The 19114-nt window shown below is 40.3% G+C and overlaps 1 protein-coding gene across 1 annotated transcript in view; it reads left to right on the top strand.

Moving 5' to 3' along the window:
- RHEB (Ras homolog, mTORC1 binding) overlaps positions 1–19114 on the top strand; it is a 39701-nt gene that overhangs the window by 14715 nt on the left and 5872 nt on the right. Inside the window, exons 2-7 of the mRNA XM_036406701.2 lie at positions 4216–4287; positions 10584–10651; positions 13749–13831; positions 18025–18081; positions 18182–18229; positions 18753–18834. Of these exons, the coding sequence (XP_036262594.1) occupies positions 4216–4287; positions 10584–10651; positions 13749–13831; positions 18025–18081; positions 18182–18229; positions 18753–18834 (410 nt within the window). The remainder of the gene's footprint in view (positions 1–4215; positions 4288–10583; positions 10652–13748; positions 13832–18024; positions 18082–18181; positions 18230–18752; positions 18835–19114) is intronic.

The following is a 19114-nucleotide window of genomic DNA, read 5'->3' as shown; positions in this document are numbered from 1 at the left end:
CAGAGAGGGATGCTGTAATCCTCTTTGCTACCCAGTCAATCTCCATTGGCTCCAGGAAGTCGTTCAGTCCCACTCTGTGCTCTGAGAATGGATAATCTGCACTATGGAAATGCCAGTGTCTCCATTTTGTGCATCTTGGTATTGTGAATTAAAGAAGATAAAGATCCCAACATTCCAGTTAAATCAAGTGTATCATTTGGTATGAAAACTTCATCTCTGTGCAGTGTAGTAAGTTGAGTGTGCAGCCAGATTTACCTGATTTGATGTGACTGACAACATTTCATTATGAAATTTGTTGAGTGCTTTTTGTGGCAAAGCCTAAAGTGGTTTGTTCTGTAGGCAAGACTGGGCAGACCTAAGGAGACTGACTAGGTAAGTCTAGCTACTAAGCTGGTCTAGAGACTAGCTTGGGTAAGGTGCTGTGCTTGTGGTAGGAGTAGATGAGATGCTGGCAGCTGTTACATGTTGAATGATTATGCAAACCACATAACCATGCATTTTTATAGCAAAAGATGGGTTAAAGAAACTGCATCTACACTGCCAACAGAACTGCAGCTCTTCAGTAGCTGTTGTTCTTGAGCAGGACAAACTGTTTACTGATGGCTCGTGTGGGCAGTTGCAAGGGTTGAGAAACCCTTCCTGTTGAGATAAGCTGCTCTGTGCTGCCCGTGGGCAGCTGTGCAGCCCTGCTTGCACAATGCCCTGCTTGTGGAGCTGTTGTTTGACTTACTCTCTGCCTTCTTGCATCATTTTTGTCTCCTGGGGTTGGGGAGAAGTTTGGCTGCCGATGAGAGTTTAATCTGGGCTTTCCCTGTGTCTGTTGCAAGGAGGGCAGGGTGTGAGATGGGGACAGCAGGGCAGGTGGTGGTGCACAGAAGAGGGGCATGACCTCTTTGGGGAGGCCAGCTGTCCTGAGCCCACCCAGGCTCTGTTACTCATCTGCTTGGTAAACTGCCTTGTGTTGTAAAACTTGAATTTTAAGGCTAGATTATAAATACCGAAGCTCTTGTCCAAGTAGTAAAAGGATGAGTAAAACACAATTTGGCAATTGTTTTGCCTTGACAATTGCAGTGGCATTTGAAACTGATGTGCTGTGATGGCACTAGTCAGAGTGTTTATGGGATGTTCCTCTCTATGGTGCAAGTGGTCTAGTGTATGTACAGAAACACGACAGCTTTAGTTTTTGAACTGCCTTTCTGTCTGAAAATCTGCTCCTTTTCTGTTTTGACAGTGGAAAACTCTTTTCTTTACCACTCTCACATAATACTATAAATAATGAATTGTGTATGCAAATACACTTTGGGTACTTCTGGACAACTTGAGCTGAGTTTTCAGTTACCTGGGACTCATATTCTAAACTCTCATGAAACCCATTTCTTGCAGCCCTTCCCTTCTGTGCCATTCCTTCGGGGAGAGTCAGTATAAACTTGGAGGATTTTGTTTACAACTCTGCCATGGAGTACCTGGTGCTTGGAGTTACTGTAGCAAGGATCTGCACCCACTTCCAGCCTTGCTTCAGCTCGTATCACTTCTCCTTTTGGTCTCAGTGGATGTTTATTTTCCTAAAACTCAAATACAGTGGATATCTTGAATTTACCAGCATGGAGGATGCTACAAGGAGAAGCATAGCAAACTGCAAAAATGTGTGGCAGCATTCCAAAGGAGAATATGTTAGAGCTGAGCCTCTTTGAGGTGTGCACCCTTGAGAAATCAGCTAATCAAGCTTCTGCTGCTGGTGTCAGACTCCCTGGTGCTGCTGAGGCTGAAGTGTGCCTGTGGTGCCTGCACATGCAGACAGCCCTGTGTTCCCTGCTGTGCCCCCAGATGGAGTTGGCAATTGGCAGGGTCCCTTGGCCTCAGGACATTGTGTTTGTGTTGCAATCCTTGCTGAAAGCCTTGCCTGATCTCTCTGAGGCAAGAGCAGATAGGAGCTAAATCGTCAACTTGATTTTCCCCTCTGTCCATGAGCATAGGTCAAAGACCTGGAATAAAACCTGTGGGACAAAGTTCAAGCCAAGCTGTTGGTCACAGGGTTCTGCCTGCTGCTTGCTCATGGGCTGAGACACAGGGTGTTAATGACTCATGGTTTAGATTTCTGTGTCCATGGAAGCCTTGGTTCGGTGGGATACAGTTGCCTGCACTTCCCCGAGGGGGTAGGTGCTGAATCCCAGATTGGAGAGTTTCCCTGTGCCTCGTGATCATGAACACATCATTACTGGAAAGCTTGTTATAAAGCTTGGAGGAATTTCGGAGGAGAGTGTTGGAATACTGGTTTTATCTGTTTCCTCTTCTGTCACTGTTAGGAGGAAAGCAGTAATTAATACAGCTGGGTGTGAAATGCAGCATTTTCTGTTGGCTCTGACTTCTTTCTGCTATTCAGTTTCCAGGCTTAGCACAGACAGACGGCAGCAGTCAAGTCTTTCAGTTAGTTCAGAATCCTTCTTAGGAGGAAAAAAGTTCAGTTATAATCTTTAGTGAATTTAGCTCTCTTACCTTGACGATCTAACAGCCTAATATAGGGGTAGTTAACCTTTTTTTTTAAATGGAGTGCTTAATGTGCTGGTATTGGCAAAGAATCTGGGAGCATGAACTCTGGGTAGCAACTTCATAAGTTTATAGCTAAAGGAGAAATAGCTTGGAAGTTTGCTCACTTTCTAAATGATGTCCAAAATACACAGTTTCAGAAAGTTCCTGGGAGGCACAGTTTCAATCCTTAATCTGACTTTATTGGGATGATTTGGGGGTGGGGTATGTGTGCCTTGCTGGAGCAACAGCTTAAAGTGAAATGTCCTCTGTCAACTCATGCATTGTGAGCATGACACCTTCATGATAAGAAGACCAGGAAATGTATCTTAAGAACTTGATGTTAGAAAAAATAAAATTGATAAAATTTGATAAAATTTTGGTGATGGTTGGTCTTTGTGGGGTTTGTCTGGAAATTTTTTTAGCATTTTTTCTTGAATAAACTGTCATGATTGATAGGAGACAGCAAAGGGGTAAGCATGGCAGAGAATGAAATGGAAGACAGTTTTTTTTAATATCTCCTGAAGGAATGCTTAGGAGAGAACATTTTCTGAGTTCTGGAAGTGGGCAGTTTTTTTACCCAAAGCAATTTATTCTTTTAAACAGCGATAGTGTATATTTCCACCACAATGTTGCTTACTTAAGAGGTCATTGAGAGGTTTCCACTGAGTGGGGTGGTTTTGAGTCAAAATTTTAACTTGAGGTTGTATTTTGTTTGTGCTTCTTGATGATGAAAAGAGTATAAAGGAGCATGAAGAATGTGCTCATGTCCAAAAGCAGCCTAATGCACTTGGCAATCTCTGTAAGAGGGTATTTGTCCAGTAAACATAATGTAATAGGATCTAGGAGATTCCCAGATGTACATGATGTGCTGTAATGGAAATTGTGTTAAGGCTTCAGTAATGCTTTGAGAAGCCTTCAGTTGCAGAGCTTTAAAGGTGCTTTTTATGGTCAATGTATGTGATTCACCATCTTATAAAATATTTCAAGACTAAATGAGTTCTCATTTTTTCAGTCTGGTACGATGTTCAGTGCTTTGCATTACTCTCTAAGTGAAATGGGGAATGTTGTCTTCTAAAGTAGTAGTTAAATGGCTTTAAAGAAAAATCCAATTATGCCACTTCAGTCACTGCTTAAAATACAGCATCCACTGGCCTGTTGTGGTGTGGCAGTAGGAAGATTAATAGGAGAGTATATTGGTCTCAAGAATTTTGAGATCATCCTTTTGTCATGGGGAATCTGTCCAGTCTCTTAGTAAAACCAAATTTGGCTAATTCAATCCAAGTTTTCTCTGTGGTTACTGAAAATTATTTTGAATTTTACTTGCTTCTTGACAGAAAAACGTTCCAAGTATATCAGTTTGTTAAATTTAGTTCCATGAGGATCGTGCACTGCTGCTTTTAGATTTCTGTTAAACTGGAGGAATCATTTAAATTATGCCCTGTTAAAACAAAAGCAGAACACATGCTGAGTAGCTTTTGCACTGCTTTTTATATGTTCAGGAGACCCAGTTACTAGAAATAGGCACTTAAATTAAAAATAGGTCAGTTGTCATGTATAGATAGTTTAAATGAACCACACAGAGCTCATATTGGATAGATGGAAAATTGGTGTATCTACTAGAAAGCAGTGAAGTCATAACAACCAGATGATTTTGTTTCATTCCAGACTTTTCTTTCCTTTGCTTTACAGGAAAATCTTCACTGACGATCCAGTTTGTGGAAGGACAGTTTGTTGATTCATATGATCCAACCATAGAGAACAGTAAGTAAATAACTGCCAAGCTTCTCCTCTGTACCAAACTAACTTCTATCAGAAACCATTGGGATTATACCTATTACTTATGTGGGTATTTACATATTAACAACTAAATCCATTAATTACCAGAGAAGTTTTATTATTCTTTTGAATCAATGCTACATTGTTGCAGCATGGAAATCACTGTGTGGACATTTCTTCAAACAGTTGAACTTTTAACATTAAATGAAGTGACACCTAATGAATCTGGCTAAAATGTATCTCCTTGTATTTTGTGTGTGTTGTTGAGCATCTGCTTCCCCTAATGTACTTGTGGCACTTTAAATTCCTTACATCACACTATATGAAAATGTGCCACCAAATACCAATACAAGTATTCCAGAGTCTCACATAAGGTCAGTGTATCCAGATGAGCAGAAAACCAGCAATACCCATCAGGATTAAACCACTTAAAAGGTAGGCTATGTGGCTATGATAGCATGATAATCTTTTCAATTCCTCCTTTCCAGCAGCTGGATAACAAGGCTGCTACACAATCAGCTTGCTGCAAATACTGGGTATTTGACTTCTCCAGTGGCTTTTTTCCTCTTAGCAGTTCTTTTAAAAATCATTTTAGTACCTTTGTGAGTAGCTGGCATAGCAGCTGAGTAAAGACACTAATGCTAAAAATGCTGCCAAGAGGAAAAAGTCATTTCAGGGCTTACCTGGCATTCATTACAATCCAGCCACCTCTTTCTGAGCTAGCAGTGGCCATAAAGTACTTGAACAACTGCAGTGCTGGGCTGAGTAACTTGATCATGTTGGCTTACTTTAGTCATGTGGCAAATGAAAGTGGTTTCATGATCATAGCCCTGGGGTTCTTGTATTTTAATGACTTGTGTAGCACACATTTTTAGTGTTTTGAACTTCTGCAGTAGGATGTTAAACCTATACTCTGGAAGTTTGAATGGAGCAATCGGCAGAACAAGGTTATTTTTGAATATGTATATATGTGGTATATAAGTACATCAGTAGCTATCAGAATATTTTACTTGGGATTATTTTATTGCTTAGAACTAAAATTCAAATGGTACTTTTGGAGAAATGCTAAATTTGCTTTAGCAAGTCAGAGTGGGTAATTTGGCCCTTGGTCTGAATGTTAGCTCTTATACAGATATTAATACTAACACTTTCCATTGTCCTTTTTTACTTTGTTTGAATTACAAGTCAGGTATGTTGTGAATTAAGGCTGCTAGCAAAATACTGGGGTTTAAGTTTCTGTGTTTTATTATCTTAATTCAGCTGGGGCAGCTTATTTTTCACTGTCTGTGCCATATAGATAGAAATTATTTAAAGTAATCATTTAGTTTTATGCAGCTGCATGTGAATGAATAAAGACTGAGAGACATGGAGTCAAAGTCTTTACAAAATACTGAATCTGTGTCTTGTTTTAGGCTTTTGACACACTGGTATAAGGTTTGTCTTGTTTCATCCTTTACCTGTTGTCTGCAGCTGTTGTTTGTAACTCTGTAGTTGTGTGTCTCACAACTTCAGCATTTCTGAACTACACAAAAATACCCTGTAGATGAATTTTGCTCCTATTTAACTCTCCTAGTCTGCACTGTGTGCTTGATCTGAATTTTAAGCATTGAGCATGTCCTGGCCATGAAGATTTGTTGGGAGGGGGCATCTTGAAAAGCCTTAACTTTTCACTTGATTTCTTCCTTGTTTGGAAAACAAACATTATTCATTTGGTGTAAGTCTTGTGATCTGTGGCATGGCTGGGGGAATTTGCTTTCTGAAAGGTAGAGAATTGAAGGGTCCTTCTGACATTAGAAAATGTTGCTGGGAAGTAAAGGTTAAAAAGATAAAAGTTATGCCCTGGGGCTCAAAACAGTGGGAAATCTGTCCAATTTTTAAGCCCCAGAAGGCCTGATAATGTCTTAAAAATGCTTCTGTGAAGAACAGACAAGAGAACACATTGTAATCTAACACTAAAATTTAAAACTTACTGAATTTTTTAAGACATATGTGAAATTAGTTTTAATGGGTTAAGTAAAAAATAATTCTTTTGACTTAGAATGTAATACTTTTTTTTTTTTTTTTCTAAATAGAAATCTTTGTTTAGTGAAGTCTTTGGACACTCCCAGCTGTTTCTGATTCCGTGTAGGGTCCTAAGATACAAAGAACATGAGCAACTCTTAGACTTTTCCTAGCTCATGATTTCCCAATTGGTGGACAGTGTTGGCAAAAAGGGTTGAGAAGTCCAGGTTCTTATGCTAGGGACATTGTTGGAGAATGTTGGCTTTTTCCAGCACATTATATAGTAAGGTGTAAAACCTTTCCGTTTCATCTGGTGGTTGGGTCTACACATGTAACAAAACTTGGAAATTAAAAACATTCATAGGAAAGGATAGTCTGGCCTATGTGATTTCTGTTTTGTCTCCAGAAAATTGTTGTTGATAATTTGTTACAGTATTCTACCAGCAGTGAAGAAAAGGTAGAAACCTGCAGTACTGCTGGTAATGCACTCTTTATAATTCTTGTCCTCTTGTCCTCAAATAGTAAAACTTGCACAAAATGTTGACCTGCAAAGCTAAACTGGATGTAAGGCAAGCTGTAATCAGGCTCTTACAGGAACAAGTTGTGTCATTTATAAGCCTTGAGCAATAGGAGTAAGACCTAATATTGTAGAAATATCAGGTTTTAAGTGTGAGAATCTCTGCCTTTGGAAGTGATAAAAGGAAAAATAAGGTGTATGAGATTTTCTTTATTGTTTGTGAAGGTTAGGACAGCTTCATTGCTACATTTTCCTTTGCTTATATTACATCAGCACCGGAAAAGTGAATTTATTTCTGTTCCTTCTAACAAACTTGTGTATCAGGAAGAGTAACTTGTATCCTTTTGTGGCAGCAGTGGAGGTGAGAGATAATTGCTTTGGGAAGAGACTTTCCCTGTGTGAATGTCCCAGCAGGAGTGACATCTCAATGGGTGACTATTCCTGAGACAGCCAGGTTGAGAAACGAGTGGAACTGCTGCTTGCAGGAATGTTGGAAAGAGAAGAAAGATCCTGCTTGGAGAGCAGGAATGTGTGCAGGCAGTTTGTGTAGACACTGGGCTGGATGGAGCTCCGCAGGCAGATCAGCTCACATCAACTAAGACCAGTGCAAATTAAAATGCAACAATTTTACAGGAATGAAAACTAGAACCTGAATTTGAAACTCAAATAGTTCAGAAGGATCAGGTAATGAAGATGTGCCCTTAACTCCACCCACATCATCTTTGCAGGGATGGCTTGTGTTGCAAGATGACTTGAGTGCCCAGGTCTCAAATGTGTTCTCCAAAGCCTGCCTGGCTGCTTTTTAATTTTTGTTGCAGTTTTAGAGAGCCTTCTAGCACTGTTTCACAGCTCTGTGTCTTCCCTTCTCCCCTAAGTAGCTCCCTAAGGAAAGGAACATCTTCCCCCATGCTTCCTGCCTCCATCCCATGTTTTTTAATACAAATGTGAGTAAAAGCATATTAGAAAGGGGCAGAGGCCTGGAGGACCCCTACTAGTGGAGAAGCACCTGTAGGTTTACATGAGTCTGACAGAGAATCTTCAAGGCTAAACTTCTGCACGTGCCTTGGCAACTGCACTGGAAGGGTGAGCTGTGTTTCTCTGGAGCTGCTGGTGAGCAGCCTTCTAAGGGGTGCAAGTGAGGCTTCTGAGGAAAACTAAAAATAGCTCTCTTGCATCACACATCTCAGTGTTGTGAAAGATGTCCTGGTAGATTAGTGGCAGGCATTGACTTTGGAATGCAGGCAAGTAGAAAGAGATGCAGGAGGTGGTAACCAAGGAAAGCTTGTGAGATGATTGTGTTCAGCTACCAGCCAAGTTGTGGCAATGATGTTACAGCACCCTTGTACCTTTCTTCAGTATCACTGTTGATCTAAAGGCCTGCATTTCTTTGCCTGTTACTGTTTGGGTTTTGTTTTTGGTTTTGTTTTTTTTTTTCCTAGCATAATGGCTAGGATTATTTGTTTCCAGCAGCTTCATGGAGTTGCACATGCAAATAATTTCATTCCTGCTGGTCTAATTGCAATGTATTTCATCTTCAGGTAGCCATGATCACTGGAGTTATGTGTTGCAAGGTGAAAGAATGTACTGTTCCAAAATCCACATTCCAGTTGATGAACAGTGTTTTGGAGATGCTCACATTATGATTTAATGTCAGGTCAAGTCTGCTGAAAAGTGTCCTTGGCCTACCAGGAAAAGCCAAATTGTGCAGGGATTGTATTGTTGTTTGTCGTGTGCATAAGCACAGCTGAAGTCCCAGGATGATAAGTGATGGAATTGGAAGTGAACACTGACTAGATCAAGGGGACCAGATTTTTCACAAAATTAAATTCTTAACTAGGAATAGTTTTAAAAAGCTTCAGCAAAGAAATGGAAGTCATTAGTTATGACTTCATTGAAGCAGATTTGTCTTCACACAGTGGGCTGTGCTTGGTGCTGCAAGGCTCTGCAGTGCACTAACAGCTCTTCTCACCAGGCTGTGCTGACTCCTTTGCTGTTTCCCTTCTCCTGTCTCTGTCACACTGTGCTTTCTGTAATGATGATGATGATATTATTGCTGTGTCTCTCCTAGAATAGTCTGAAAAAACTGCCGTCTGTCCCTTTTTAAATATTAACTTCATGATGCCCTTGAAGTTACTTTGACTGCAGATGCTTTGATGTGTATGTGAAGTGTCAAGAGACTGGAGAAGCTGTTACTTGCACACCTGTAAATGCAATGTGTCTCCAGAGGAGTCTGTTTTCCCTCTGACTCTAAGCAGGGATATTGTATATAGCAACACTGCCTCAGTTTGTCTCCATCACAGCATTCATCCAAGGCAAAGAGCCATTGTTGGATCTGTGTTTCATAAGCTAAAACTTCTAGTTGTTTGCAGCAGTAACAGCAGCATCCAGACTGATTTGAGGGCAGCACTTGTGCTAAAGCAGCTTTCTTAGGGGACAACCAGGATAAGGCAGGAGCTCTCCTTGTGGCTCCATTTCAAATGTCATTTGCTGATTTTGTAATGGAAACTATAGGTACACTAGACACTGTTGATTTAGACATTGTTAGGTTGGATTTGCTGTTTGAATTGCTCCTTTTTTCTGAGGATTGGATTTATGAGGTGGGTTGAAACCTCCAGTTTCAGCTATTTCAGCCCACTTATTCAAGATAATGCTCACATTGTGGGGACTTGACAGAGGGGCAAGCTTGGGCTGGGAGGAGGAAAGTTGGCCAATTCCATCTACTCCAGGCGTGGGCAGGGACTGCACAGCAGGGTCAGGAACGTTCAGCTGTGCAGCTTTGGGAAGCTCTTGGCCAACTCAGCTCACCTGAGTGACCTGTTCATCTGACTCTGTTTCCCTGCTCATCACTGCAGTGGCAGATGAGGTTTCTGAGGACTGCTGCTAGTTGGGAACACCACCCCAAACTAGAGGGTAACACAGACTTTACTCAGGGGTGTCAGTACTGTCCAGCAGTGGTGTGTGTCTCAAAGGCCACATGAGACATCCAGAGCCAGGTTTGTGTGCTCTGCTTGGGCCATTATTCCTGCAGGAGCTGTGACACTGTTTGCTTTTGCAGTTGCATAACACAAACACTGGGTAAGATTCCTTGGCTCACAGTGTGTTGGCATTTCATGACTCCGAGGAAGAGCAGCAATTCTCATCACTTCTAGGGACTGAATGTACTTTGTGCTGGGGACTGCATAAGCTGCTAGCTGCAGCAAATGGGAAAGTAACATGGTGAGCTTAGCTAATTGTCATCATTTGGGTTTAATGTAATCATAAGTTCTGTGTGTTTTAGCCCCCAAAGATTTTTCCTTTTTTCAATCCAGGTCACTTACTTCATGGTATTTACATTTAGGAAATTGATCTTGCTAAACTGTTTGGAAACCAAGGAGAAGACCCTATAATAAATTCAAACTTAGCTTTGATCCCAATTGAATTTAAGTGTCATGTGTTACCACAAATTATGATTATCTGGATCTTGTAGAAATGCATGTAAAACCCCGTTTTTATTCCTCTTATTCCCTCTTTTACTTAAGAGAGCAAAGAATAAGCTGCTGCATCCAGAGTGAGAATCATCTGAAATCTTAAATTCAGTTTCTGTGTTTTACTACCTGCAATAGACTAGTTACAAGTACAGCATCTGATCAGCCTTTTATTGCTACTTAAAAACCTGTAACTGGAGTTCTTTTCTTTGTGCCTTGGCTGATGCTAGCACAGATGAGTGATTTCTGATCTCTTCCTTGTGTGTAATTCTGACCTGTTTATGTATTTCTTGTTCTAGCTTTTACAAAACTGATCACAGTAAATGGCCAAGAATATCATCTTCAGTTGGTTGACACTGCTGGCCAGGTAAATTATCTTTCTTTGAATCTTTCTTCTAAGTTATGACAACAGGTATTGATATTCCTGTTGACCTAAGTTGGTAGTGACTGTGCATTCAGATGTGAAAGTTAACTTAAAAATGATCCTGACTTGTTGTTTAGTCACTAAAGAACTTTTTATGTAGTGTTTTTTTAAAGGTTTTGGTTTGGGTTTTGTTACTGGGTTGGGTTTTTTTCCCCCTATGTATTGAATGAGTATCTAAAAAAGGGAAGGGGAAACTACCTTAACCCAAAAGTTCATCAGTAGTTGTGTGATATTTATAGAGTAAATGAGCAGTCTTGCTTCAGATGAAAAATGGTGCTTCAATAAACCATGGGGAAAATTTTCATAGCTTTTTAGTATTTGTCTGCTCCAGCTACACTACCATGACTTGTATCCATGGAGCAGTCATGGGGAGCAGACAGATTCATGTAGGTGGTACTGAGTTAGCAATAAACTGCTGCAGTTTGGCTGCATTCTAACGTGATGGTTCACGTGTGTGTCTGTAATGACAGGGAGGGGGTGAGGACCAGGGAGCACGTGTCCTGCAGTGTGTCCTGCAGTATGCTGGGAGCTCTGGCACGGGCAGCTGTTCATTATTTACAGGTCCAGGGGTTCATTACACACTGCTGCTTGGCTGAGCCCATGCACCAGAGTGCTGTGTCTGTTGAGAGACTCTGTTTGAGAGAAACAACTCATCATGGAGCACTCATTAGACCCCTGTATTGTTATCCTAAATTTCTTTTTTTTTTTTTCTTGCTTACATGCTCTTGCCTGCCATGATCTCATACTATGCCTTTGGGTTTTTCCAAGCTATGAGTAGTGTTTAACAATGTTAGTGTTATAAAATACATACACTGCCAATACTTAAGGCTTTAAAGCTGCAGGATACCTGCTCCTAGCTGGGATGTTCAGAGGGGTTGTAACTTTCTAGGTATGTTTGATTGCTTTCTTGGAAGAGAGCTGTGTGACTGGGGAATAGCCATGCTGTATTTATATGGTGTCAGCCCTTGGTGCTCATCAGCAGCATGTGTAATCACTCAGAGGTGTCTGAGCACAACACTGGCCACAGGATTGCTGGGTGAGGAATGCTCTGCAGAGGAGAGGGTGAGAGGAGCAGACTGAGCAGTGTGAGCAGCAGAACCAGCTCCATAGGTGTCACTCAGTGCCATTGTAAGTGCACTTGCATTACAGCTCTGATTGTGTAGCGTAGTGATAAGAGAAAAATTCCTCTGGGAGGAGGAAATTGCCTTCTGGGAAGGCAGTGTGACTCACCACTAACATACCTCTATTGCTGAGGATTGATTTAATGTTATACAGTATTGTGGAACCTAAATAGCTTCTCTCCCAGCCTGTGGTTATTTTCAGATTTAATTCTTCATGGAATGATTTGAACTTTGATTTCTGGCACACAGGGTTAGAGGAGGGAGACAATGTTGGGTTTTGGAAGGTGTGGCTTGGACAGATTTCTTTCTCAAGTCTGTCTTGCTTAATGGCCCATAGGGAGTCCTCATGTGCATACAGCACAGCAAGAATTGTATTGCAGATTTGTTAAATACTTTTGAAAACCTGGCTATGGCCTGAAAAAATGTAGCAACGTTGTTTTATCACTTGACAGATTTCTTAATTTGACCCATGAGTTTCAGTGAGCATAGCAGCTTTCTTTCCATCTCCTAACGAGCTAAAAATAAAGTCATGAATTAGCAACAGTTGAGATTATGGCACTTATTTTTCTTGGTATTCATCCTCTGTCCAATACCTCTACTTTTCTGGTTATTTACTGAGCTTTGTGCAGTTCGGTCCAACAGGGGTCTTGATAGAGGGTCACAGAAGAGGGGTGTAAAAGGAAATCTTACCTAACACCAAATTCCAGCTGGGGCAGTCCTGGGAATTTCCAGGTAAAGTCAAGCCACTACAGAGTTGCACTTTCACCTTTTTTACACAGACTTAGCTCAGATCCCTTCTGAGTATTGACTTTGGGATTTCATGTCCAACTGGAGTGGCACTTTGGCATTTCAGAGAAGATGGGGGAGGGCTGCCCTCAGTGTGTAGCAATAAAGGCAAATAAAGCCAGCTTTTGCCAAGTGTTATTCTTTCTAACTTTTTTTGGCTGGATCTGTGAAGTTGATTTATAAAGAGTTTTTCCTCTTCTGCCAGTGAGGGAAGTTTGATTCCTTTTGGGTGTCTTAGATTTTAAGCAATGTGATTGCACTGCTCCATCTGTTCAGCCATGACAATAACAGAGAGGTTATTTGATCTTCAGCTAAAATTAACATCTTCAAAAGCATAGGTTTAACAATTTGAGAGCTCATACATTAGGAAGTATGGCTCTTGTCAAAATGGAAATGTTTCCTGGGAATATCTGTTGGAACAGGTTTTTAATGTTGGATTCATAGTATTTGTGTTGCATTATCTGCAATATATCAGTCTGGTTTGTTTGCCAATTTGGTCAGTCCCTTTTCTAGAGGGATAATAAATTCACTGAATAAGTTTCTGGTGGTTTTGTCTGGTTTTCTATTTATGTAAACACTTATCCTATAATGTAAACTTACAGTTGTCATAAAGCAACTAATAACTGTATTTTTTGCATTTGATAAGCATAAGTTAGCCACAATTATTCACTTCCTACCAGATTCCTTAGCTAATTTAGATGTGATCAGTGTCATTTGAAATTACAAACTGCTAGATCCTGTTGTCAGCTGTTGAAATTAAGATTTTGAAATGTATCACCAGCAAGATAAGAGGCATGATTGCTAATTAGTGGTGGGACAGAGTGGATGTTTTGTACTAATACAAACAGATAATTAAGCAGGATAAGAGGATTGAGAAGAGCTTCAGCTCATCCATAGTCTTAGAGGGAATAAACCATAAAAGCTGTAGATTAAATTGTAGGATAGACAGATAGACTTCTGGCCTTCTCTAGGTTTGGCAAAGATGCTGCTTGTGACATTATGATGATAAATTCTGAATGTACTACCTATACAAAATGTCTTAGAGATGTGACCAACTTAACTGATGTTGATCTAATGGCATCAAGGTCTGAACTGTGTCACCCTTAATTTTAACTGCAATATTCCTTCCACAGGATGAATACTCCATATTTCCTCAGACGTACTCCATAGACATCAATGGCTACATTCTTGTTTATTCAGTCACGTCAATAAAAAGGTAATAAAATCTGTTTGTGTTCTTCTCTTTAAATATTTTCTGGGTTTAGCTCCTACCTCTGCTGTATTTTGTGTAATTATTTCAATTAGTCTTTCTCCTTTAGAAGTATAGTAGGAGTGAATATTAATGGTTTTTCAGAAATGTCCCCTTGGACTCAAATGTCACAGACACTTTGCAGACTAATGTGTTAGGTACCATGTAAGAAATGAGACAGTGTTAAACTACATTGTTTTGAGGTGTAAGAAGAAGTACAAAGGATCATTTCAGAAATGAGTTCATTGCTCTTGCATCAGATAGAAAGGCAGACATAAATACAAAGCTGAAGGGCACTGTACATTTAGGTGAAGTACCCAAGTAGTTGCTCAATTCTTCCTTCAGCCTTGTGGCTTTTTATAGTACTGTGATTCCTTTGACTTCTTGTACTGAATTGTCCTGATTAACCATAGAAATACTCCTATAAACAGCAATAGATGGCTTTTGGACTGTAAACCCTCTCCTGGCATGCTGCAGCAAATAATCCTCCCTGGAGGTTGTCCCAGTGTTCTTCTTGTCCTTGCTGTTCCCTGTCCAGAGTCCATGTTACCTGGAGTCATGCAAGACACATCAGCCTCTGTGTGGCTTTGTCATCCTCTGTTATTTCCTCCCTTCCTCTGGACATCTTGCTTTGTTTAAATCCTGCTTATCCTTGAATGGCTGTTGATTTTCTAATATTGTACATCATCTTTATTAGGTCAAAATATTTTAGGTCAAATATATTCTTGTTCAGTATTTTCTGAAATCTTTGTTTGAAGAAAGTGATTAAGACCTTAGACCTTTCAGTCTCATCAAGTACAGGAGAAGTTGATGCTGCCCTTCTACTTTCAAGGCAGTTGATGAGCTTTTTACAAGTGCTGAAGTGTTTCATATATTTTCCTCTGAATCAAACAAAACTGGTCATTTCAAGCTCTTTGACTAGACTATAAGAAAATACAGGTAAAGCAATTTGCCTGTTGGCTTTTTCCTTCTCAAAGGAAGGATACAGTCTGGCTACAAACTTCTGCTGCTTGCAAGGTCTTTAATGTTGAACAGATTTCACAGTTCTTCATTCTTGCTTTTCATCTTCAGTTCTGAAGTAGAGAGGGGCAAGCACGTGTTAGGCTTTTATGTGTGTCTAGAGATCCTAAACTACCAAACTCTCTCTGGGTCTGGGTTTTTCAGTGTGAGGTTCAGTGTTGGTGCTGGCTAACTTGTATGGAATAGGAGTCAGTATTCTCTGCCTAAGTAGACAATGCTTCACTCCTAAAGCAAATACAGAAAAGTTCACTGATAAATGGGTGCTGTGAGGACAGAATTGCCTTTGGCTGAAACCAGTGTACATCACTCAGGGGATTCTGCTACCTGTGCTGTTCCCTGTTTGGCAGATAAAGGGTGTGTTCTTTCTCAGCCACTCTGGTTGTTGCCTCATGATGTCTTGAGCTCACCAGGTGAAGAAATGAACACGTTTTCTGTGGGTGCATTCAATCAGTTAAACCAAGTTATGGGAAAAATACGAACAGGACAGACTAGGTTAAGGCTGTAGGTCAAAAGTCTTTTTATCAGTATTTATTCTTGGTCAATTTATTCCAAGTTTTTATTGTTGTTGTTTCTTCTGTAAAATTTCAAAGTGTCCATGATCCTGTCTTGTTCAATTCTTGATGTTCTGTATCAAGACAGCGTTTAGGTGATAGGAAAGATCTTCCACAGTACTCTGTAGCTTTGATGACTTGCCCTGACAATGGGATCACAGTCTTCATCTGTCCTGACTCCTGTCAAAGTGTGTATATTGATCTAAATATTGATCCAGCTGGGTGAGAGCTTTGACAGCAGACTTAATAGAAATGTTCTTTTTAAAGTTATCAGCTTCCTGCTAACCTCCAGTGGGAAGTTTAAATAGGACTTGAATGAAAGCTAATGCCCTACATTTTTCATATTGCCAGGCTCTCAGCAGCAAGGTTACTGGAAGGCTTTTGCTCTAGTTCAGCTTAATTAAATTCCAATTTTGTATCTTGCTAGGTTCCATGATTTTGTGTAACACATTTATCTGACAGCTAGTAATGGGTTTTTTTTTGTATTTCACACATTGAGTTGTTTGCTGTAACCCATTTGCTTGACAGAACTAGAAGGGACCTCTTACAGTCTCCAAATCTCTCAGTTTCACAGCTTGATGTGTTGGTGCTATTTTTGGATTGGTCAGTCCTTGCTCCTTTTTGTCCTTGCTCCTTTCAACATTATTAATTTGGAAAGCATTCTAGAACATTAATTGGTTGAGCCAATTTCATTCCTGGCAGTTCTTAGCAACTTGTTTCTGTGTCAGAATTGTGTTGGAGTTTAAATAGCACTTCTCCTGTGGTTTCCATCTTGGTCTGTTAACAAGGATCAGCTTTTTATTTGTAGTATTTTCACTAAAAAAGGAAGGTTGTGAACAATCTTGGAGAAGCAGATAGGTACCCAAAGTGAGGCAATGGAGAGCCCATGTTCAAAAGCACCTGGCAGCATTGTAGAGGGGAGCCTCAGGCAAGGACAGCCAGGGTGCTGTGCAGTGGTGTTTTTCTGGCTTAGCTGGAAGCAGCACACCTAACTGGGGAAAGGAAGCAGTGATTGTACTGTCCCAGGGATTCACTTAGCCTGTGGGTAGGGTGCTAAGATTTTTCCTGTTGCTTCAGACTGAGAAACAGTTTTGTGGTCTGTAGCAGATGGGATTTTTGGTGCCGTTTTTATTCTTTCAGTTTGCAGGGTGACGTAGTTCTCTGTGTACTGATGCCTCTCAACTCTGTCACAGCCAAGCTCCATTTAACTCTTATTTTCTTAATAGTTATCATCGTCCAAGATGAGTTCTCAAGACTAGAATTTCAGTAATACTCTTTCAGCATAAGCTCCTTATGTCCCTAAAATCCTTTCATTGATTTCACATTTTTCACTGATTCCATGTTTTCCTCAGTGTAATTTGTAGTATCCTCCTTGAGTTACCAGTAGCAATTTGTGCCAGACTAACTCACACTTCTGTTTACAAAGAACTCATTTTCTTGATAGGATACACTGAAACTATTAGCTGAGCATGGAGAAGCTTTGTGTTCCACACAGCCTCAAATATTACTGCTGCAGTCAGACAAATTGACCTGCTTAACAGAAAATCCATCTTAAATGTAGTAGAGCTTATTGTTCTAGAAGGGAGATGTTTTGCTGCTTTGAATGGTGTTTTTAGGCACCAGGTCTTTGATTGCTCTGAGCTGGAAGTGTGTTTGAGTGCTGCTCTATTTTTCAGAGTTTCTATTTCTAATTGAAATGCAGTGCAAGTCAAGACACTGCCTGTAGCTAGCAACCTTGGAAACTGGAAAAGTTTTGGTCCCTTTTCTGTTGTCTAGTTGTGTGTCTCATCCCTGAGCCTCTGCCTCTCTTAAATCTGAGTTGTGCACTTCATGTATCAGCATTTTTTCCGTAGTGTAACCAGAGGAGTGCAACATCTGCTCTTCAACCCTGTTTATAGCTTGTTCTTAGAAGTACTGAATGTCAAATGCAGTGGATTTTGTTAGTGAGGTTTTTCACTTGATATTCTCCAGGACTGCTTCTTACCTCCTGTCATCCAAACTTCACCTACGCGGTAGGGGAACAGACAAAGAGTATTTGAATAATCACTGTTTCAGTGTCATCTTGCAGATCAGTTTACTCACTTCCCATAGAAAATTAGAATTTTGGCTCCTTTTGGCTTTTACATAAATAAAACTTAGTAATTATGTATGAACTAAATGTTTGTTAAAAACAGTGATGGAGCTTGCCTAACTAATTACTTTTTCTTCCGATTTGCTTTAATTTGACATACTCATCCAGGATTGTTGGCCTGCAGCAGTTAAATTTCTCACTGCAGATACAAACCAGATGAGAGGTGGGAGGGACTTGGGGTGATTCTGTGTTAGATGCATCAGTCCTGGGTAATGTTATTTATTTCTGCAAATACCATAACTGGGGAGGCTGCAAGGGTAGGCTCAGGCTGGTCTCTGCTGCTGCTGGGACCAGTTTGCTGTTGTTACACAAATGGGTAAGACTTTCAGCATCTGTGTAGTTGTGCATACATAGAATAAGTTTTAAACACAACCTACATATGCATTGAATTGCTTGTGTATTGGGTATTGAGGATAAACATCAGAGTGCATGTGTGACTTCATCCCTTTATTTTGCAGTTTTGAAGTGATAAAAGTTATCCATGGCAAGTTATTGGATATGGTGGGAAAAGTCCAGTAAGTAGTGACACTTTCATCTCATTTCATTGCAGGCATGTTGCTAGTGCTTTGTTCAGTATACTGTAACTGTTCTGAAGTTCTGAACTTTCTTTCACAGAATACCCATTATGCTGGTTGGAAATAAAAAAGACCTGCATATGGAACGGTATGTGAACTCCAGAATGTGAGAAATGCAAGGCAGCAGCCTGCATTCCTGTGGCTGCACACGCTGGGTTTGTTCTTGGCTTTCCAGAGCTAACATCAAATTGTAGGTTAAAATAAGTTACTGGCAAAGGACTTGTGTCCAGAATGTGAACTACGAACCATGAACTTCTGTTGTAATGTTGATTTTTGCTGTGAGGTTCCAGGGACAGTCATTTAACACTCTGTGTTTTTTTCAAAGTAAGTAACAGAAGTGTATTTGTCACAGCAGCAATACCAGATGATATTACAGATTATGAAAACAAAGCAATACTTTGGGACAACTGCTCTTCTGGGTCACAGAGCAGTTTTACCTGGCCCAGAAGTGCATTTGACAGCAGCCAAAAGCAAATGCTTTGGATCAAACTTCACAAGAATTCCTATTACCATGCACTTAAGTGCTTTGGTACTCTTGAGGTATTTCTTGACATATCAGATTCCAATTCTTCTGCAAGTTATAAGAAACATATTTTTCTTTCTCTGATCAGGGTGATCAGCTATGAAGAAGGGAAAGCTTTAGCAGAATCCTGGAACGCAGCTTTCTTGGAATCTTCTGCTAAAGAAAATCAGGTAATGGATTTAAGAGTCACTTTATTCAAATAGCAGTGTAATGGATGACTCAGAGTTCCACTAAATAAAGGAAGCTAAAATATTTGCATGCACTGTACAGGTATTTTGTGTAGATGGAAGCAGAATGGCTGTCTGCACTCAGGTTTTTATGTACACAAGTTTTTCTCTGCAACTGTCAGTGGGAGGAGGAAGTGAAGAACTGAAAGTTCAGCTTCACTGCACGTATCAGAACACTTAGTGACAAATTAAAACTCACATCCACAGGGTGGGTGGAGCAGGG

This window comes from Molothrus ater, chromosome 1 (assembly GCF_012460135.2).
Source record: "Molothrus ater isolate BHLD 08-10-18 breed brown headed cowbird chromosome 1, BPBGC_Mater_1.1, whole genome shotgun sequence".
Lineage (NCBI taxonomy): Eukaryota > Metazoa > Chordata > Aves > Passeriformes > Icteridae > Molothrus > Molothrus ater.
Note: the sequence above shows the minus strand (reverse complement) of the source record. Positions and strands in the feature narration are given on the sequence as shown.